The sequence below is a fragment of the Mustela lutreola genome, chromosome 11 (genome assembly GCF_030435805.1).
Source record: "Mustela lutreola isolate mMusLut2 chromosome 11, mMusLut2.pri, whole genome shotgun sequence".
Lineage (NCBI taxonomy): Eukaryota > Metazoa > Chordata > Mammalia > Carnivora > Mustelidae > Mustela > Mustela lutreola.
Genome location: NC_081300.1, coordinates 56,126,817 through 56,149,358, shown reverse-complemented (window position 1 = coordinate 56,149,358; position 22,542 = coordinate 56,126,817). Strand labels below are relative to the sequence as shown.

Below are 22,542 nucleotides of genomic sequence, written 5' to 3'. Positions count from 1 at the left end.
CCCTCCATGGAAGTCGGGTGACAGTAGGGGACAGAGTCAAGGACTTACTTTAAATTTTGCTCTTAGAGCATCAGAAAGTCCAGGAAGCTAATTGGGTTCATTACGAATCTGAGCTCTGTCTCTGCCATCCGAGGAAATTAGTGAAGCTGGAGCTGAAGGCGCTCAGGGTCGCTCATGAGCTAATCTACCAAAACTTTCATTGGAGAGACGCCAGAACTGCAACACACACCAGTTTCTTTCATGTAACCAAATCCTGCCCCATTGGAGCAAGTTTGCCCCTCAGGGCAGTAGTGTAAAACACACACAGTTTTCCTCCAACCCAGGTGTTGGAGTTGGAAGGCTGGAAGATGTCTCTGGGACTCCCGTTTTAATACTGAAGCTACCCGGTCTGTGAAACCATAGTAGAATCTGATGAATCAAAGGTGAGGAGTAAACTCCGGCTCTCAGGTCTGTTTTTCTTCCCTTCCATGACCAGGTGACGCTGGGCTCAGGGCAGCCCCTCCTGCGCGTGGTCTCTCAGAGCAATCTCCAGGGCACGACTGAGGGGGTGTATTACCAGGCCCCTGATGTCCTCCTGGATGCCGTCACCGTCAGGCAGCACGTCCACGCAGAGCCGTTTTACTGGCGGCTGCCAGAGTGGTTCCAGGGAGACCAGGTGAGCTCCCCTCCCCCACCAGCCTAGAGCCAGTCCGCCTTTCCCGGAGGACACAGGTGTGGTTTGAAATCATGATGGACTGCGTCAGCCTACCCTTATACCAAGGTGTTTATTCCCTCTAAGTAGAGCTGGAGAAGCTTAATGCTTACAAAAATACCCCCAAATGTATATGGCTTTCAAATAATTTTTATTTGAAAGTCTTTGTCGGTGTTGGGGGGTGGAGATGCCCGGGTGACTCAGTTGGTTAAGCAGCTGCCTTCGGCTCAGGTCTTGATTCCAGGGTCCTGAGATCGAGGCCCCCACTAGGCTCCCTGCTCAGCAGAGAGCCTGCTTCTCCCTCTCCTTCTGCCTGCTGCTCTGCTTACTTGTGCTCTTTATCTCTGTCAAATAAAATCATCACAAAAATAATTAAAAACAAAATATTTTAAGGCACCTGGCTAGCTCATACATGTATCTCCGAGTTGTGAGCTCGAGCCCTACATTGTGTGTAGAGATTACTTAAGAATAAAATCTTAAATTCTTTTAAAAATCAAATCCTATTATTTCTCTCCTTCCTCAAACAGTCCTTCAACAAATATTTTTCCTTTTTTATTAACATAAGTTCAAGCGCTGTGGTTCTTCTCAACAAATCGATATTCATTTAGGGGGAAAGTAAAAACCTGGTATAACAGACTATTAAAGGCACCACTTAAATAAACACTGGCGCTCATGTGTGAAATCACCCAGATCTTTAAAATTTGCCAATATGTGTCCAACATTCCCATAACTCTAAGTCCTTTTAAATTCAAAGGAGCCTGAAAAGAATCAGGAGCATTACCCCACTGATATGTTACTTTGGCCATACCTCCATGGGTGCCATGGAGAGAAAGTTCTGGGAGGTGATCGCTGTGGCCTTGATGGGGTTGGGGGCTTCACCGTGTACCCTCCTCCCCACACTCCGTGAGTTGTACACCTTAAATGTGTACAGCTTTTTACATGCCAGACATGCCTCAACCAAAGTGTTCTTTTTTTTTTTTTTAAGATTTTATTTATTTATTTGACAGAGATCACAGGTAGGCAGAGAGGCAGGCAGAGAGAGAGGAAGAGAAGCAGGCTCCCTGCTGAGCAGAGAGCCCGGTGTGGGGCTCAATCCCAGGACCCCAGGATCACGACCTGCGCCAAAGGCCGAGGCTTTAACCCGCCGAGCCACTCAGGTGTCCCAACAAAAGTTTTCTTAAACTTTTTAAAACATCAGTTAAAAAAAAAAAAAAAAAAAAAGCTGTGGGTTGAGTCAACTTAAGAATCCATAATTAAGTAGAATTAAAAAGTCTCAGATTCCAGACGACCGATTCCACCCATGTGATGCGTGTCTGGGACCCAGGATTTCTTGCAAATGGCAGCAGGCTTGTGAAGAAATAGTTTTAAGCCAGGGCCATGTCAGAACTCAACCGTTTACTACCCCTTAGCTCCTGGCCTACGGCGGCAGCCTGAAGTACAGCGTGGCCTTCTATTCTTCCGACGGCGTCGGCACCTTCAACCTTGAGCCCCAAGTGCTCATCAAAGGGGGCCGGACCAGAAAGCAGGTTATTTACGTGGACCTGCCCGCCCCGGAGAACGGAGTACGACAAGAGCAGCAAGTGGGAATGAAAGAGGTGAGGATGTCCTCCTTTCCTACTGCACCCCTTGACGGGGCGACATCCGCTCTGGGTGCGGGAGAATGGCAAAGCTGCTCGTAGCAGGGTGAGCTGGACCACCCGGGATCAGAATTCCAGGGGGCTTAGCAGGATTTGTAGAAACAATTCAAATTCCATATGCTCAAGAACCGTATGCTAGGCTTATGCTAACTTTCTGCGAATTGCATCCCAAATCCTTTACCCGTGGTGCACAAGTCTCCATCCGTGTGGAGGTCATGGTGTGAAGTCTCTGGGCTCGTGTGGACCTGGCCAGTGTGCACGCACGTGCTCGCGCACTCACACGGACTCCGCGGACCGTGGGCCGTGTGACTGGCCCTGCGCAGGTGACGTGTGTCTGCTGCTACTCGAGGCTGGCACTGCTGTCCCCCACCCCCCGGGAGAGGACAGGAGAGCTTCCTTGGTTAGGCTTGCTCTTGTGCACAGGACCAGGCTCCCTCCCAGAGAAATTTATAAAAGAATCCCTAAATTCATAAGCTTCTGACGATTTGTAACCTGGATGTAATTGAAGGTGTTTCTCCTCCACAGAACTTCTGGAAGTATTTTAACTCCGTTTCTGAAAAACCTGTCACACGCTCCGATTTCATGTCTGTCCTTAGCAACATTGAGTACATCCTCATCAAAGCATCTTACGGTCAAGGATTACAGCAAAGCAGGTACTCAGAACCTTCTAGAATGAAAAAAGCTTTTTTAAATTTGAAATCAGACGGAAGAGATTTGATTCACCCTTATTACTTCCTACCTTCACTAGTGTGTGTCTGTGTATACAAAAATATGTATACTTGGTTCCTCACCAAACTTTATTAAATATGAATATGAAATATGTGGAAAATGACCTAGATGATCCATCCTCCAATTAATGTGGACATAAAATATAAGCACATGAGATCTTAGATGAGGATTAAAATATAAATAAAACTAAACAAAAATTCTATTTTCTGCCCTTAAGTTTCAATAGCTTTCTTTGTCATGACACATCAAGAATGTGGTCACCTGCTCATTTAGTACTTATCCCATAAAGGAAGCTACTAGGTTATGGCCAAACTAGGACTTCAGTTGTTTCAGATGTGCTTTGTGGAATATTATTTTTAAGTCCTTACATGTCTGCGGGGGCCCAACACTGTGTAATGACAGGCCTAAGGTTCTCTTCCACGTTCCCTTTGTAATCGGGTAGCAGCTACTCCCAAACTGGCAGGAAAGCTCTGGTTTAATATATGTGCAAATTCATTACGTAATGTGCCAGATTCCTAGAAAGTGTCTTTCTCTATGTGAATGCTCCCTCTCACGCTTCTTAATGGTTTTACAGAATCTCAAATATTTCCATGGAGGTTGGTAGGAAGGCTGCAGATTCACCCCCGGGACAGGAGGTGGCGTCCCTCCTAGAGACCTGTCTCTGTCCTCCCGGCACGGCTGGATTCTCGTGTCAGGTAGGGAGACTGTGGTTCAAATCCATGACCTGTGGTGAGGTACTATATGTCGGCTAGTTGAATTTAAATTAAAAAATAAAATAAAATCCATTTCTTGTTTCGAACTGAAATAGGCTTGTTAGAGCAACTCCCAAGTGATGATCAGAGTTTGAATTATATAAGTGTTCTCTTAAAAAAAAAAAAAAAAAAAAAAAAACTTAATTATGGCTATATATTGTATAAAAGTAAACTTTACTGCCCTAACCATTTTTAAGTGCATTGCTAGTAGGGCTAAATACATTCGCATTATTGTACAGACCTTTGTACCCCTTAAACTCAACCTCCGCAGTCTCCCGCCCCCACAGCTCCTGGCAATCACCATTGTGCTTTCCTAGTGAATCTGACTACTCTAGGTCCTTTATGTAAGTGGAATCCCGTAGTATTTCTCATAGATGCCTGGCTAGCCTAATGTCTTCAAGGTTCATCCATGTTGTAGCACATATCAGAATTTGCTTCCTTCTTAAGGCTGAATTACATCCCATTGTATGTATAGATCACATTTGGTTTGTTAATTCATCCATCGGTGGACACTTAAGTTGACTTTTTGCCTGTCATGAGTAATGCTGTCCTGAAAGGCTCTATGCAGGTATCTCTGAGACCCTAATTTCAGTTCTTTGGGGCTTATGCTCAAAAGAATTGCTAGGTCATGTGGTAATTTTGTTTTTAACTTTTTGAGTAACTGCCCTACTGCTTCCCACAGCACTGCCCCATTTTTTATATTCCTACCAGCAGTGCACGAGTCCACTTTTCCTACATCCTTGACAGCTCTGATTATTTTTTGATAGTAGTTATCTTAGCGGGTGTGAGGCGGTAGCTCATTGTAGTTTTGATTTGCATTTCCCTAATGATTTTGATGTTGAGCTTCTGTTCAGGGGCTTACCTGCCAATTGTATCTTCTTTGGAGAAATGTTTATTCAAGTTGCTGTACTGTGATTTATAAGAATAGCTATTTATAAGAATAGCTATTTCCTAGCACAGAGTTCTTAAATGCTTAGAATTTCCTAAGTGATGAGATCTATGAAGGTGTCTTTTGTTATGTTCACGAGGTGACTTTTGAAAAGTTCCTAGGTCATCTACGGAGGGAGGCTGGTCACCAAAAGAACCAACCATCAAGTTGGAGAACTTTTAGTCCTACCCCCGAACCTCAGGGGAGAGGGAAGGGGCTGGAGGTTTAATCAATAGCCAGGGGCCAGTGAGCTCCTCAATTATACTCCTATAAGGAAGAATCCATAAAAGCCAAAAGGATAGAGTTCAGAGAACTTCCTGGTTGGTGAACACGTGATGTGCCCGTGGAGAGGTCATGGGGGAGCTCCAAGGCCCCTTCCCGTTGCATCTGTTCCATCTGGTTATTCCTGAGTTACATCCTTTGATAGTAAACCAGTGACCTTGTACCTAGAATGTTTCTCTAAGTTCTGCACTCCACTTTAGCAAATTAATCAAACCCAAGGAGGGGGGCATTGGAACCTCCAACCTATAGCCAGTTGTCAGGAACACAAGTGACAATCTCGACTTGTGAGTGGTATCTGTAGTTGGGGGACAGGGCCAATCTTCTAGAACTTCTAGAACTGAACCCTTAACCTGTAAGATTGGATACTATCTTCAGGCAAGTAGTGTCAGAATTAAACTGTGGGATACCCAGCCAGTGTCCGAACATTGGTTGGTGTGTGTGGGGGAAAAACCCACACAACAGAACTGGCCCCAGAATATATTGATCGTAAATGGCGATCAGAAGTGGAATTGGTGTCAGCTTCATTACAAGTCCTCTGTCCATTGTTTTAATCCTGCTTGTTGATTTCCTTTTGCCTGCATTCAGGACTGTGCACCCGGTTACTACAGGGAGAAGCTCCCGCAAGGCAGGAGCCGAGGACCCCACCCTTTGCTTGCCCCTTGCGTACCCTGCAGTTGCAACAACCACAGTGACACCTGTGACCCAGAAACTGGGAAGTGTCTGGTAGGTTTGTTGTGTGGGTTCTCAGAGGAGGCACTTGGCCTTTGAATTTCTGCTCCAGAGTCCTATGAAGTTCTTGGTTTAGAGAGAGCCTAAACTAACTGTAACGTTGTGTAAATTTCCTTCAGAAAGGTTCAGCGAAGAAGTCAGATGTTGTTAGTGCAAAATCTTTTGCTTATTCTCTTGGATGTCTTAGTATGCATTTGCTTCTCAGCCACCTTTCTCTTATATAAAAACAAAATTCAAAATTTGAGGTTATCACTGGCTTTATTGAGTGATTCTTGAATTGGGCAGTATTCCATCTATCAAGCTAGAGGGGAGCTCTGAGGAGCTGTACAAAATGGAATTTTGGGGGGGGGAAGAAGGGGAGGCAAGGAAGTTAATTAGTGAAAAGAAAAGATTGTTCTAGGCAAGATCACTTTCCCATAGAGGGGAGGGCAGGAGTCTGATTAGGTTTGGGACCTCCTCTTCCTCTTCAGGGAGGAAGGGCCCATGTGACAGGTTACCTCATTGATGCTGATCATAAAATTCCTGACTGATTAAATGCATTTTGGGGGAAGGTTGAAACTGTAGTTAGGCTATGTAATAGCCCTGGTTTGGTGTCTTGGCCTAAGTGTTGCCGTGTCGGGCCTGTGGTTTTCTTTTTAATGCCCTACACCAAGATTGGCCTTAGAAACATAAGGAGAACTCTGATCACTGAAAAGGAACAAATGGTCCAGATGGAAATCTTGTCACCTTGACCAAGGCCCAGCTCTTGTGTCTGTGATTTTGATCAAGTTGACAAGGCCTTATTGATAACCTAGAATAATCTGATATTCTATACCTATTCTGGGAATTTTTTAAAAATAATAACTCTTGTAGAAACATTGGTTACTTGTATAAATTTGTGCCACCACTAACTCACCTCAGGTAAAATAACTCCATGAAGGGGAATGAGCTGCCCACCAAGAAAGACACACCTGAAGATTTACAGCTCCTGGGTGTTGCCTAGACACAAGGGAAGGGACGGGAGAATTAGGACAGCAGGCTCCCAACCCCCGCAGCCCCTTTAAACCTGTCTTCTATTTGGATCATTTTTCATGTGTGGAATTGGAAGGTCATTTCCACAGGGAACGCTGCTGAACTACGGCAGAGTGCAGGTGAACTTAGAAACTGACGCACAGCATGGTTTTCCCCCATTAAAAAGATATGTGTTAACCTTTGCTGACTCCATTATATATGTGGAACTAAAGAATTATTCCAGTCATATCAGGTGAAGATGCAGATAGTTACAACACTATTAAAAAAAAAAAAAAAAAAAAAACTGTACGCACTTTAATCAGCTCATGCTCCGGGCAAAAAGTCCTAATAGAGAAAATGAGAAAATCTCATTAAAGAATTTAAGGAAAATTGATTTCAGGCAACTGAAATCGAGATGCAATTAGCTGGGAAAGGTCCCTTGGCCAGGCATGGGGACAAAGGTCTCATGGACGGTTAAAGGAGTCGATCAGTTCTTTTCACGCTGCATCTTTACGTGGTAGGCTATTTCAACAAGATTGAGTACTCCTAGGACGTTCAATTACTACCCTGCCTTTCCTAGCCCAAATCCACCAGAACAAAGTTCTTTACTTTTTTTTTTTTTTTTAAGATTTTATTTATTTGACAGACAATGAGAGAGGGAACACAAGCAGGGGGAGTGGGAGAGGGAGAAACAGGCTTCCCACCAAGCAGGCAACTGGATGTGGGGCTCGATCCCAGGACCCTGGGATCATGACCTGAGCTGAAGGCCAGATGCTTAATGACTGAGCCACCCAGGTGCCCCCAGAACAAAATTTTAAGATCAGCAGCTGACCTGTTTCGTACCCTAGAAACAACACAGCCTTCGTAACCCAGTGCAGGAAAAACTGTGGCAAGGAGTCTCTCTGGCATCAACAAAGAGCGCTTTTGGACAGCTCCCTCCTCTGCAGGGAGAGGTTGGCCAGGTGTTACCTGGAACGCATAAGCGCTGTCAGCTGGATCTGTTCAGTTTCACAGTACACCACGATGGATACATCTGCTGCAAGACAGCTTAAGTCTGAACTGCAACATTCACGCCAAGCAGTAATTTAGTGAACATTTACACACCTCCTACCATGGGAAGCTCACTCCCACAGCAGCTCAACGCCTCTTTGGGCAGCCCTGATTATTCCTGGAATGGGTGCATTTTGAATCTTTGGAGCCACTGCAACAAACCTCTAGGTCAAGTTTATGCATGAAGAGTGGCAGTATCTTAGCTAGTAACTTACGAAATGGGTTAGAGCCCTCCTTCTCATAGCTGTAGGTCCTGAATCTTCAGCCCTCCTGGTCTGAAGGTTCTGAAGCTAAAAGAGCAAGTTTTTGTTGACATTTCCAAGATGAAATCTGCTTTGTTTATATATCTGATGGTTCAGTGGAAAGGTAGAATGCACGTACCATCCTGCGGTTAAAGTATCCTTCCCAGAGCCCAGCGCCTTTGCTCCAGGTGCGGAAGGGGCATCGCTCTCTGACGCTAGGTGTGTCGTGAACGCAGCCCGCAGGTTTTGCCAGCCTCGTCACCACTGCCTCTTCATCTTGTGAGGTCTCTTTTGTGGTTTAGTGCAGCAGGGCACTTCCATTTGACAAAATCCCTTAAGCACCCCTTATGGATTATTACATAGGCGGGCATCAAGGCCATTTTGGATCTGATTTTGTCATTTAGCATGTAAGGTGTCCCTCCTCCCCTTCATGTCCCTGGGACTTGGAATTACCATAAAAATGATTGGTCAGAAGTGTGACCTGGAAAGGAATGAGGAGACTCAGGACAACCAAGATCCCCTGGGAGTTCCTATCCCCGAGTACCCGCTCCCAGGAGACACCACTTAATGGTTTTACAATTGAACGACTGGCACACCTATTCTGTGCACTTCCCACAGCAAGGAATTCATCCTGCAGGTTAGTGGACGTTAACAGGTTCTCATTTCCCGCCACCCTGGGGCAGCTTGCCTTCGGTCCTCTAGGATCAAGAAAGCCAGGAAGTCCACAATCCTTTGTGTATTTGGGGAGCGTTTGGTGCTAGAGTTGATGTTAGCAATGACAGCCAGGAAATCTGCTCAGTCCTCGCCCATCTAATATTCTTCATCAGATTTGTATTGTATCATTAAATCAAGTATTGAGAGGCGCCTGGGTGGCTCAATGGGTTAAAGCATCTGCCTTCAGCTCAGGTCATCACCCCGGCATCCTGGGCCCCACATCAGGCTCTCTGCTCAGTGGGGAGCCTGCTTCCTCCTCTCTCTCTGCCTGCCTCTCTGCCTACCTGTGATCTCTGTCAAATAAATTTTAAAAAAATCTAAAATAAATAAAAGTAAAACAAATATTTAATACCTTTTAAGAGGTTGCAAATTTTATTTCTAAAGAGAGAGCACATTTAGGGCATGTGGATCCTAATAAAATCTACTTCCATCAGGTGAGATAGGAATGTAATTTTAAAACCAAAAATACTAGAATATTTTTTAATCAAAAGGAACTTAAAATAGTGTTTCAGATATATAAAAATGTGTCTTTCCATAGCCTCTCTCCCTGCCACGGATAGAGTGTCCTTTAGTTTGTCATTGTTACCTGTCTTTCTCTACTTACATCAGCCACAGAATGCAGTGCCCAAATGTCGACAAAAACTTGTTCTTTTAGCTTCAGGAACTTTTTTAATGGCAGGATCGTAGGACCTGTCATGGAAATGATGGCGTCCAATGTAACTAGAAATGGTTTGGTTATTGCAAAAATCTATTGGGGGTGCTGTAACACCTGGCATTTTCTTCCCTTTTCCTAAATCATCTGTTCACTTCTGTGCGTTCAGTGCCCCACATGTGATCAGTGAACCCCACGTGTGTACAAAACCGATGTGCTTCAAATCATTTGTTGCTAAATATTATAGATCCCTATTTTAAGGAACCGAAGGTTGGCTGCTTTTAGGAGCCCTCTGTGTGTGTATGTGTGTATAAAATATGTATTTTAGCCCTGTGTATATTTTCCATACAAAGTCTGTATTAATTTCTAGACTGTATTATAATGAATGAAGGTCAGAGGTGTCCGTGTTTCTAGGATTTAAAAAATAGGAAGAATAAAATGCTCTCCCTTCTTTATTATTTAAAAAAAAAAAGTGCTCCCTGATTTGAGCAGTGTGGCTTGCTTAAGCATTACCAGAGGTAAGGGTGATTTCTAAACAGCTTCCCATTCTTTTCCTCTCCTCTTGAAACCCGGGACTCCAGAACTGTAGGCACAGCACCGCCGGGGACCACTGCGATGTGTGCGCCCCTGGGTACTACGGGAAGGTGACCGGCTCCGTGGGTGACTGCTCTCCATGCGCCTGTCCCCGCAGCGGCCCCGCCAGGTGAGCCCACACAGGTGCGCCCGCCCACCCTTGCTGGTCAAGCTGGGCTGCCTCCATCCTCCACCTCGGTTTACAGGCTCTTGGGGTGGCCGGTTTTAACAAATCTTCTCCATCTGTCGAGAAAGGCTCCGTTTAAGAAAAAGTGTTCATGATCCCAGCATTTGAAGAGCATCTTTTCCAAAGGAAAGTCTCTGTGTTGGTATTGGGGTGTTCGAATGGGAACAAGGCAAGAAGGGACTTTTAATTTTTGTTTCTCAGAGAATAATCTTAGCCTCCCGTCTCTCTGTCCAGCATACCTGGAGATGGGTGGTTACTGGTCTTATGAAAAATGATACAAAGCATTCAGTTCCTGTTTCAGGGAATGGGGTTAGAATTTGTCTAAGCCCATGACTGATGAGGTGCAGAAATGCTTCATGATGATGAGTCGGGGCCAGGCTCTGCCTTGAAGTCCTGATGCTCAGATAGAATTATCAGAACACAAAAAAGAAGCAGAGGTTTTATGTGGAAACTGGAATATCTGTGGGTCCTGTTTGGTTTAAATGAACTCGTAATTCATAAATACCATTTCATCATCCCCGAGACTATTTGACAAGACATTGAACATGTACAGACAGAAAATCAACTCTTAGTATACTAAAATGGAGCTTTCTTTGTAATCATTGCTTGAATCTTCCTCTATGGTCTCCCAGTGAGTGATGCTTGATGATGAGTACCAAACGACAGGCACTGTTAGCTTCCTTCTAAACTAGCAAGCGTCCTAAAATCTATACTCACTACTATTTACCTTTTTGTGTTAAATATAACCCATTTTGACTCCCCAATTCCACACCTGTCATCTAAGTTATAGAAGTATTTGTATGTGTGTGTAAAGACGGATCTATTTTAGCATGGCTTAGCTATACTAAATTCACCCGCAATTGCAGGGGAAAATGAAATATCTATGTACAGGGAAAAAAAATACACACACACACATATTTATATAAAATATGTGTGTATATATATATATAATACAAAATATGTAGTGCACACCCACAGTGAAAGATTGTACAAACACTGAGACAAGAACTGCGTATATATGTATGTGCAGAATTGGAGAAATGGCCAGTTAAGTTATGTAACTGAAAACATGATAGGCTGTTTTAGTGAAAATTAGTATCTCCATGTGTATCCATGCCCATAGTTTCATGGCTCTAGGAGTCCCGAGAAATGTTTGAAAGAATAGTTCACCTTCTACTTTGCACGTTTGTGAAGTGTTTGAATATTTTACTTCTGCAATCAAAAAAATGTTCTAAGCACCCCCAAATGCACACTAATAAATTTTACACATGAGGAAGCAACTACAAAGGTAAGAAACCTCTATCTGTGTGATCTCTGCGTCTGAGAGATCATAGCGGACATGCTTTACTTTCTACATATCTCATGCTTCCACTAAGCCGGTCCCTTTAGTCTTTAAAGAGGAAAAAAAAAGTCCGAACTGAAGCGGGGCTGATAAGAGTAGCTGTCATTCTGGAAACTCAGCACAGGTTAAAACTTCAGGCTCTCCCTGTGGTTTTTCTCTGCTGCTTGCAGATACCCAGATGTGCCACTAGATGGCGCAAGGCGCCTTTGTCATTTAAACGTGGGAGGAAAGATCCCAAAGCTGTATCCCAGAGTGAGCGGACTCGAGAAGATTATTACACTTTGAATGGCTCTGTTATTATGCCTCTAAAGGTGTATCACATGGCTCCCTACCTTTAGGCTCATTTATTTTCAGATCGCAGCCTCCTTGTGCATGGGCCTTCCCCTGCCATTTCTCCTTGCCTCCTTCCCCACTGGTCACCAGCACGGGTCCAGCCACGCCTTTCCACGCTTGCTCCTGGTCTTGCCAGGTTCCCCAGTCCCCTTTCCATCCCGGGAGCCAGGTGATAATGCCCTGCAGTCACGGAACAAGACCCTTTCCACCTGGAAAGCTTTCTTGTTTGGTGACTGATTCGTGGTCGGGTGCGGGATCGCACAGATTCGTGGCCATCTGTCGATTCTTGTCCTCTGTGTGCACTCGGTTGTCCCTGGACGGGTGTGCACTGAGTATCTTTTGGATACGAGAGACGCTCGTGTTTGTGTCAATCCCGTGTTTGTTTTCCTTCCTTTTGCCCCCACTATATTTTCAGCCCTGGAAAGGTTGTCTAGTGTCCTCCTTCCTAGGAGTAACGAGTAAGTCGCATAAGGGAGATTTGAAGTTATAGATCTGAGAATTCAAAAAGCTATTTTCTCTTCCTTCTAGCTTCAGCCCCACTTGCGTCTTGGAAGGTGATGCCGATTTCCGCTGTGACGCCTGTGTTCTGGGCTACGAAGGACAGTACTGTGAAAGGTACGCGGAGGGGGGGTGCCCCACGGAAGTCGCTACACATGTCCCCTGCCTTCATGCAGACAGGACGGTTTTACTAACCTGATATGGGAGACTTTTTCGGTTTGGATGTGTGTGACTGATATGGAATCTTATTACTATTCCCAGCCAGTGGAATGCGGTCCCCAGGCTCATGTTCTTTGTTTTTCATTTGGCAGAAAGGATGGCTGTCCTTGGATGGAAGCTGGGGTGTCTATTGGCTGGTGTTGATCTTACTGTCCACACATGTATCTTCCTTTCTGTAGGTGCTCCTCCGGCTATCACGGAAACCCTCTAGTACCGGGTGGCACCTGCCAGAAGTGTGACTGCAGCCCGCAGGGCTCCGTGCACGGGGACTGTGACCGCAGGTCCGGACAGTGCGTCTGCAGACCCGGCGCCACAGGGCTCCGATGCCAGGAATGCAAACCGAGGCACATTCTACTGGAAAGCGATTGTGTTTGTGGGTATTCTCCTCCTCTCAGTGTTTTAAAGAGTTTTCTCTCTCTCCATTGTGTTCCTGCTGCGGCACCAGCGGGATACATTTAGTGTGTCTGCAAACTGTCTGAGGATAGGACAGGCCAGGCTCTGAATGGAAGTGCATTTGGAATTCATTGCCGTTGGTCCAAGTCAAAGATCCAGAGCGAATGCACTGTGAAGGTCGGAACGGTAGAAGAAAACATGCACCAGGCCTGAGATCCACACAGGGGATCCGTTGTTTTTTTTCTGTGGGACCCTGGGGAAGTCACTGATCTGATCTGAGGCTCTGTGGCATCGTGTGAGAATAGGCTCAGCGCTTGCTGCTTCCCTCCCCCCGGGCACACAGGTGGTGGGGGAATGAGACTGGATGTGGTCTATGCAAGTCTTGCCATGGCCTCAGCTTATGAATGTGTCCTGCAGAAGGGCTAGTGCAAATCCATGAGAAAGTGTGCACACCACATTGCATGACCTCAACTTCTTTTTCTTCTAGCTTGTGATGATGAGTGTGTAGGCGTGCTGCTGAATGACTTAGGGAATATCGGTGACACCATCCTCTCTGTGAACCTCACTGGCATTATCCCTGTCCCATATGGAATTTTGTCAACCCTGGAAAATACAACGAAATCTCTCCGGGTAGGTACTGGGAATACAGAGATTGGTAGAAACCTATGTCCCTGTGAGAGAGAGAGAGAGAGAGAGAGAGAGAGAGTGTGTTTCTAAGGACAGTGTTTTTGTCCTTGTCTGTGCTCTCACCAGGCATCCAGGCTTCTCTCTAGGGAAGAGAATTCAGCATCCCAGCCCTAACCTGTTCCCTGCAGGACTGCTCCAATTATTCAAGCGTTGTTCCATAGATGTCTCCATATAAATCCCTCCCCATCTGCCCTGCTGCCTTTTGGGCTAAGACAAGAGCCCACTCACTCCTCCTTGGATATTAGAAAGTGGTTGTCTTACAACAAATACAGGAGAAAAAAAAATAGATGGTATCTTCTTTTAATGCTGGAATACGCTGAAGGTCAACTGTTTTCTGTAAATGTATTCCTAACTAGATTTGTAAGCCATAAAATTTTCTTCTCCCTAGAAGTCTATCTAAAAATCTCTGGCGGTAAATCATAGTTTTATGTTTAGTCAAACAGGATCTGGGTCCAAAACAAGAGGGTGAGAAGTGAAAAAACTGGCTTAGTAGACAGCATTCTACTGTTAACATTTTTTTTCTTCTGATTGGAAAAAAAAAAATGAGATTCTTAATTTTGCTTAAAACCTTTACATTCAGACATGAGATCATCAATTCACTGTGTCATGTGGTAATAAAAGGGATAATCCTTCCTGAATGCCGTTTTTAGATAAAAGTGCTTTTCTCAGACTTAACATTTCCTGAGGCGTGTGAATCTGGCTGTTTCAACCATCCATTCTTATTTATGGTGGGATTTTCTCCATAGACATAATGGCCATAAAGAAAGGTTGGGGAACTCTAAGAGATGTTTTTTATATTATTTTTCCTCAGATGGAGTAAGACATTTTTGAAAGATAAAAAAATTCTCAAAAAATTCTGAATTTCTAATCACTATAGACACAATCAATACTATTTTGTCAGTATGGACCCTAGAAATATAACTATATTTTAAATTTATCAAGTAAGATAAATACTTGATTTAAGTTTTAACTGTTTTTCAATGACTTGCTCTTATTTAAACCACATTGTCAATTATTTATTTATTTATTTGAAAGGGAGAGAGAGCATGTGAGTGAGTGAGCAGGGGAGGGGCAGAGGAAGAGGGAGAGGGAGAGAGAGAATCCTAAGCAGGCTCCACACCCAGCATGGAGCCCAATAGGAGGCTCGATCTTACCAACCCAAGAGGCTGAGCTGAGCTAAAATCAAGAATCAGACACACAACCAGTTGAGCTACCCACGCACCTTGACTTTGTCAAATTTTTAAACAAATTTTTATGTTTATGTATTGAGTGAGCTCTTAAACTGTCCACTGTTTCTACCTCACCACCTCCGTGGGCAACTTCCTGGACTCCCCTACCCCTTCACAATAATCCAGGCCCCTCCCAGGCTTGGTATAACACTAAAATAAAACCATACAAGTAACAAAATTAGAGGTGAGTTAGCCTAATTTAAGCACTGCATTGTCAGGAATCACAAAGGCTATTCTTTATATAATACTTTTGTATTTTAGCCTAGTAAACATTTTTAAGATGTTAGCTATTCTAGTGAAAACTTACGTGACTCTGATATTGAAATTAAACCAGACTTAAGTCAGAACTGTGGCAATATTTGCTTTTGACATATCAGACTTTAATTTCATATCTATATAGGAAATGTAATGCAAAAAATGGCAGTACAGAGACATAGTACTAGAATCAACCCTTAAGTAAATGTGATCCATTTTATTTCTTAATGCAGTTTCAAGGAAAGAATTTCTTTCTGTGAACGACAACAAAAGCGGTTTAGTTGAGAGCCAGCAAATTTGTTTTGAAGCACTGTAATTTGTTTACTTTGTTCTTTTTAGGAAGCTTTATTAAAAGAAAATCCACAGAAGGAACTGGCAAAAGATCAGCTTGAAGGTGTTGCAGAACAGACAGACAATCTGCAAAGGGAGGTAAATTCTCCACGTAGAGGGCCCGTTTCCCACGCAGCCCTTGAAAGCAATTGCATTGGGGCGGTCGGTCTGGAAGGTTCTATTAAATCAGGGCAGCCTCTTCCTCCCAGGGGCAGTGCTCCAGGTACTTTGTCATCAAATTGGTTTTAACCCTGCCAGTTTCCGTGCTTCAGTGGGAAGAGACTCCTGCCTTAATTTCTACTGTCACCTCTGCCGAGGGAAGAATTGGCCATCGCAGGGCCAACAGCCTCTCATTTCCTCCTGTGAACCGAGGGGTGGGCAGGCGGGTGTGTGTTCTCTGAGCAACACTCAGACCCCGGGCCTCGTGCTGCTGATTTGTGCCCTTTGAATGTCAAGTGAGCCTGTTTGGATGTCAGCAGAGAATCACTTCTGTTCAGCCCAGGCCACGTGAGTGGTTTGAAGCCACCCAAAAAAAAGTCTCCTCATTTGCAGACAGGGAGGGAAGCCTATTGTCAAATTTATAATTTTTGCTTTTGAATTTCATGTGTGTGTGTTCGCATACCCACACCTACGTGTGTGTGTATATAGATGTGTATGATAGTGTATGTATACTATGCATATACATATCTAGTCTCCGTCTCTACACACACACACACACACACACACACACACACACACCCGTGCGCCCTAAAATATTAGGTTGGTTCCTGTTAATTTAGAATTAAGGATGATTTGGGAGGAGTTTAAGGGTTTAAATGTGCTCTAAGTACTTCAGTGAGCGAACATTTGGTAGGAAATGATAAGCCGATTAAAATAATTCTCTCTATCCATTAAAGAAGATTCTCTTTGGATTTTGACTAGAAAACACTTTTAGAACCAGACTGGTTCCTTGATGCTCCTGAAAATTACAAACAGGCTTTCCTTTTGCAAATTATAACATTCCTAATGAAAATAACAGCAGAGCACAGCCAAGTCTCTGCCCTTGGTCTGCCGGCCTCACACACATCGTGGCGTGTTGGCCTCAGGAAGCCACGGGAGGTTAAGGGGCGACCTGATTCCATGTTATTGGTGAGGCTCGGGAGCAGCTGGGTCTCCGGCCTGAAACCCAGTTTGCCTGACTCCGTGTTCTTTACTCCTTGATGGAATTCTCCTGTTCAATACAAATTAGCAAGAGTGTACTTCTGATATTCTGTCTCCTTGGGTCCTGAAACGAGTGTAAGGTCTTCACAGCAGGCATTGAGGAAGGTAGTGGTTTGAGAGCCTAAAACAAAAATAAAATAAAATACCATCTTTTCTCCCACAGAGTGAGTAGTAAATTGTTTGATTAGCGCCTTAGTTTCCACCCTGAAATACTCACTTGGCTTACATGAATCGGTGCACAGCTTTACTCCAGACTCGGGGACATAGTTTGTGGCTTAAAAGAGACAAGGTACACCAAAGCTTGCGTGCCCATCCGAGTCAAACTAACCTGGGACCTTTATTTTCTGTCAGCTCGCCAGAGTGTTGACGAGTAGCCAAAATGTAACCAGGGAGACTGAAAGAATCCTCAGCAAGACTCAAGACCTCCTGACATTTACTGAGAAGCTGCAGATAAATATCCAAGGTAGGGTGCTCAGTGTGTGGTTGGGGGTCAGTGTCTGACTTGTGCTTATTCGGTGGGAAAAGCTCCGTTCCCTTTATTAAACATAGAAATAGATGTGTGTGACTTGCACTAGATGTTCCAGGGCCAAAGGCCTGGAATAGTCCATAGTTGGGGATCTTGAATTGTCTGGATCATAGTCTTTCATTGGGAGTTTGTCTTTAAAAAAAAAAAAAAAAAAAAAAAGGACGCTTTCGTTATTTTTTTTTTTATAATGCCTTATATTTAGTTCCTAAGGATCGAGTGGACATGGTGCCTCCCCATCTGTTAAGAATTCGTCAGATTAACATTTATTAAGCGGAGCACAGGGTGCTGGGTGTTGAGCCAGACTCCCACAACAGACCACAAGAGAAAATGAAATACAGAAGTTTATGACTCACAGGTCCAGCAGGAAGTACCCGCCATGTTGGGGGGTAGGTTAAGGCAGGGTGCAGGCAGAGAGAAAGAGATGACCTGGGACACATGCCTTTATTGAGGCTCTTCATTGGAGTCTTTTGGGGTCCCAGGCTAAGTCTGGGTTGGTCAATCAAATGAAAACGGGGGGGTCGGGGTAAGCCCCATGGAGATCCTACCGAAGAGTCCCACAAGCAGAAGGCCCTGGGGGGCTGGGAAGACTGTTGGTCACAAGTACTACTGGGGAAGTCATTAACAAAACTGACATTTGCTTGTGACCCTGCCAAGGCTATCTAGGCCACGGGTTTGCATGAAGAACTACTGTCCAGTTCAAGGTTACTACAGGCTTCTTGGCCAAACAAAATGGATCCCATGGCAGCAACACCATGGAGTATAGCTGAGCTAAACTCTCAATGCCCACCCCTTTGCCCAGAATAGATGTTGACAGGATTTGGGGCTTCAGTGTGATCCCAAAGTGTACCCACAATAGTAGAGTAGTTTAATCCTACTTAACTGGGCCGTTCTCATCCAATCTGGCTGGTAGTTTTCTGGCACCAGAAACATATCCTTGCTTTTCTTGTTGGATTACTTTAAGGATACATAAGGTACAAATTCCAATACAAATTAGACTTTGTAGGGCCACAGGTAAGGAAATTATTGGAAGAAATAATGTGCTTATTAAAAAGAGTAATATTGAGTACTGGTGGTTCATGCATAAGTGCTTCTATGTGCAAACGTTTGTGCCAGGTGCAGGAAATGCTGAGGTAAACATGGCGAGCACAGCCCTTACAAGTTTATGGACACTGGGGCAGACCAACATTAAGTCAACCAGTAATCTCAAGCCCATGAGTATTTTGATAAGGGACAACCAGAGTGCATTGGGATACATGGGCTGACCTGCCTGGCCTGAGGTTCAACCTAGTTTGGATGAACAAAGCCCGCCTTGCTGAAGAAGTTTCTAAGTTTTTCCCATTTTAGTGCTGTTCACTTTTGAGAGACCTGTTATGTGATTGATGACTTGTCTCCATAGAAATGATTGAAAAAGCAGCAACTCTAAATCAGACCTTGGATGAAGATTTCCAGCTACCCAGTTCTGCTCTTCAGAACATGCAAAAGAATATTACATCTCTGCTGGAAACCATCCAGAAAAGGCATTTCATGCATTTGTACCAAAATGCCATACGGGAACTCAAGTAAGTTTCTAAATACCAATTCATGACACAACCAATTAGAGGTAGGAGTTTGAGTGCTGTGGAGAGGGAGATGTGTGCAAGGAGCAGAAGGAAGGAACGCTCTCACTGGGCGCAGAATGTCAGAAAGAGAGGGGCACGCTTGTCAAATAAATGAAACAAGGGGTGCCCGCTGCTCTGAACAGAGAAGAATACAGTCCATGCCAGTATCTATCTTTGTGCCAGGGGCTTGGTTTTTCCCTGTGGCTCCAGAAGAACATTTCCATCTAACACAAACAAAAGAACCTCATGATGCTATATTTATTGAAGATCAACTATAATGCCGTAAATTCTCAGGGAAGAAAATACAGTGTAGTGGCTAGTCCCTGGGCTGTAGGCTCTAACACAGACGGATGTTATGCCAGAATGATTTAGCTCAGTTGTTCAAACTTTCATGGAAAACCACCATATGCAGTGACAGATCAGCGCATTCAGGGACATGCTCACACGGAGCTTGTATTTCCTTTCAGGCTGTTTTCTTAGTATTTTTGCAGTTATTACTTGATGTAATGGAACACAAGCTATCTTTCTTGCAGGTTATGATAAATATCTTCAGTCGGGTTTAAACAGTTACACAATAGGTCATCATAGTTCCATTTCCTGTAGTGTCATATTTAACTGATATTAATATATTTTGTTATTTTAAATAATGCTGTGATGGCCCATCTTAGACTAAAATCTTTTCCTCTGTTTTACACTATCCTCTTATTAGGAGAGGTGATAAGAAGTGAAATCATGGAATTTGCATTTTGAAGACTCCTGACTTGCATTTCCAGATTATTTTATTAAAGGTTTAAAAATTTCTTTGCACTTCTACTGGCAACATGCTGCAAAGTTAGAGCTTACATCTTTCTTCATCATTGAATACGATTTTTGACATTGTCGTTGATTTGTTAGGTGAAGAAAAAATGTCAGGTGGCCTTTGGAGAGAGAACTAGTAAAATAATCTCTAGAGCATCAGTTAGGGCTCAGAACTAATCACAAAACCCACACGGGGAGAGGAGAGGACGGTGAGGTCCCAGGAAATGAGGAAGAGGGCTGCCATCTTGGAGCACCTGCTCTGGGCTGGGCGAGGGGGCCGTGAAGACTTCGATTCTCTCGTCTTGTCACATAATCTGCTTAGCTGCTTTGTGAGGTTGGGGAGGAGCTAGCTTGGGGAAACAGGCCCCAGAGACACCGAGCACTTTGCCCGATGTTAGACCTCCAGGATAATATGAAAACAGACCATACCCCTAAATCTGTATCACTCCAAAACCTATGTTTTTCCAACCAAACACCAAAGGAAGAACCACTTGAGACCTAGTCCAGAAAAGACAGGTGGGTAGAATGTCAGTGGCCGGGTCAGAGACCTCTGCTCCAGTATAGTCCTGCTCCCCCTGACCCTGACCTCTCATGTGCATCCTCCTTCCCCTGAAATGCATGGCAGGAGGAGGCAGCAGCGGTGAACGGGGCTCATACCTCCACGCAGGTCTTACCGGGACCCACCATTCTTGAGGTGGTTACCCCAGGCTCAGTGCAGCTATGCTCCGTTTCCCAACCACCCTTAGCTCCCCGCTGCCCCCAGGATTATGTGCAAATGTCATGTATCTGATTACAGCTCCATCCATCTCCAGCTTGCCCAGGCTCCCCGGTGGGTCCCACTGCTTCCTCCCCCTCCCCGTGATGTTGCCTCTTATTACTGTTCCCTCCCTTGGCCGCCCATCAGAGTCTTGTTAAAGATGGTGGAGATTATTAAGGATGAAGATTCCTGGGGATCAGTTGTAGGGATGTCCTCACCCACCATTACCCTTCCATGGTCAGTTCAATCATTCATTCATTCTTTCGTTCATCAAATGGGTAGAGTCCCCAGGTGATGGGCATTGTGCTAGGAGTTGGGAATACAAAGGAGAGCAGAGCCTTCCTGTCCACTTGGATCTCCTAGTCCAATTGGGAAGAGCTCATTTTCTAAGAAGCATTTGCAAGGAAGGGGAGAAGCCACCCTCGTTCCTCTCTCCCATCCTCTTCTCTTAGCACCCCCGACCTGCCTTGCCTGCTGGGCCCTCCACTGCCCTTTCTCTGTTGTAGCCCTTCTGTTTCTATTTGGAATAAAGTTATCTACACGATTGTTGATCTAACTTGTGAGTACGATCATTACTAAAGCTAACTTTTATTTTTTAAATTTTTGTTTAAAATGTATTCTCTGGCCTACTCTTTCCTAGTTTCCCTAGATAATCCCTCTGTATTTATGCCATTTCAAATTTCATGGATAATTTTAGGAATTATGTATCTACTTTTTTATTATAACTCTTAGAAAACTGGCCATTTACCTGAAGTATGGCCTTCTTATAAGCAAGACTATTTCTCACACCATCCAGTAGCTTATCATGCTTGTGTTGGCGTCCCCAAGACCATGCCCACAGTCAGAATTTTCCTAAGGACCTTCAGGACTCCTGGCCAAGATTTCTAGGTCATGTATTAAGGACATACAGCAGGATACACAGGGAAGAAGACACAGCAGAGCTTAGAGAATCCATGCAGCCTTCCCTAGGCGCTCTCTCCCTCCTGAGGGGGTCACATCACGCTCTGACCCTGGCAACAAAAATGCAGCACCACACATGTGATGTTTCTTCCTGGGGGGAGCCCATTGAGAAGTTCAGCATCCAAGGTTTTTCTTGGGGGCGGACCCCGTATGCACCCTGTACCTAGAATATGCCAAATTCCAGACTCTAAAGGAAAGCAGGTGTTAAAGCACCTTGCTTGGACAAGCAATTGAGGCCCTGAGCCACTCTTCTCAGAGAGGGAACAGCGGGAGTGCTCACAGACAGCAGCCCAGGGCTGGCAAAGGAGAGCAGAATCTGGCCTGCTGTTTCCCTGTGCACACTGTGCCCCGAAGGCACGTTTTACCTTATCACCCATAGCTCTGCTCCCCATCTGTTTTCCATGCTGGTCCCCAGAGCTATCCAAAGCTGCTTCATTAAAGAAGTGTGTCCTGGGGCACCTGGGGGACTCAGTTAAGCATCTGCCTTTGGCTCCAGTCATGATTGCAGGGTCCTGAGATTGAGCCCTGTGTGGGGCTCCCTGCCCAGCAGGGAGTCTGTTTCTCGCTCTGCCCCTCCTCCCCCCAACTTGTGTGCATGTGCACTCTCTTTCTGTCTCTCAAATAAGAATCTTCAAGAAATGTGTTCTGTGACTGCATAAGTTTGGGAAAGGCAGTGTCCACTCAGGAGAGGCAAGGTCTTCAGGGCAAGTCTTCTCAAAGCTTGTAGTATGCTGATGTGTGTGGTCAGTCTCTTAGGGGAGCAGAGAGAGAACGGCCTGACTTCACAACAGAGCTCTTTCTCCTAGAACCTGCTTCCAACTCACGGGACTTGAGGGCCACAGAGGAATGTAATTTGAGAAACACTGGTTTAATTTTATTCATTGGACAAATTTTGTAGGAAGAAATGAAGAGCGCTGCTGAGGTTTTTTGTTTTTAATCTTTGTCAAGTCGTTGATGACTATCATTGCCTGTGATCACAGGTTAGGTGGTAAAGCCATTCATCGAAATGTCTTAGATTCTTTGTTTAATGGTATGAAGGGATCCATGGTCAGACATCAGAAATATATTGGTTTACTTATGTTTCCCATATACTTTTCGTTCTTGTTGCCTGTATCCTAATTATCATGAGAAATCATGGGAAATTGTAAGAGTGTTCAAAGTTCTGGTGATGTTCCAATGACGTCAGAGTTTAAGTAGGTACCTGTTTTCTGTTGTGTCTTAGGACAGCAATAGGTTGTCTGTGGAAGCTGAGGGTGACTTA

General features: G+C 44.6%; 1 protein-coding gene across 1 annotated transcript in view; it reads left to right on the top strand.

Moving 5' to 3' along the window:
- LAMA1 (laminin subunit alpha 1) overlaps nt 1–22,542 on the top strand; it is a 157,286-nt gene that overhangs the window by 94,339 nt on the left and 40,405 nt on the right. Inside the window, exons 25-36 of the mRNA XM_059139976.1 lie at nt 476–655; nt 2,101–2,286; nt 2,854–2,981; nt 3,632–3,752; nt 5,605–5,742; nt 9,978–10,099; nt 12,360–12,446; nt 12,728–12,921; nt 13,429–13,571; nt 15,452–15,541; nt 16,994–17,105; nt 18,565–18,727. Coding sequence (XP_058995959.1) covers nt 476–655; nt 2,101–2,286; nt 2,854–2,981; nt 3,632–3,752; nt 5,605–5,742; nt 9,978–10,099; nt 12,360–12,446; nt 12,728–12,921; nt 13,429–13,571; nt 15,452–15,541; nt 16,994–17,105; nt 18,565–18,727 — 1,664 coding nt within the window. The remainder of the gene's footprint in view (nt 1–475; nt 656–2,100; nt 2,287–2,853; nt 2,982–3,631; nt 3,753–5,604; nt 5,743–9,977; nt 10,100–12,359; nt 12,447–12,727; nt 12,922–13,428; nt 13,572–15,451; nt 15,542–16,993; nt 17,106–18,564; nt 18,728–22,542) is intronic.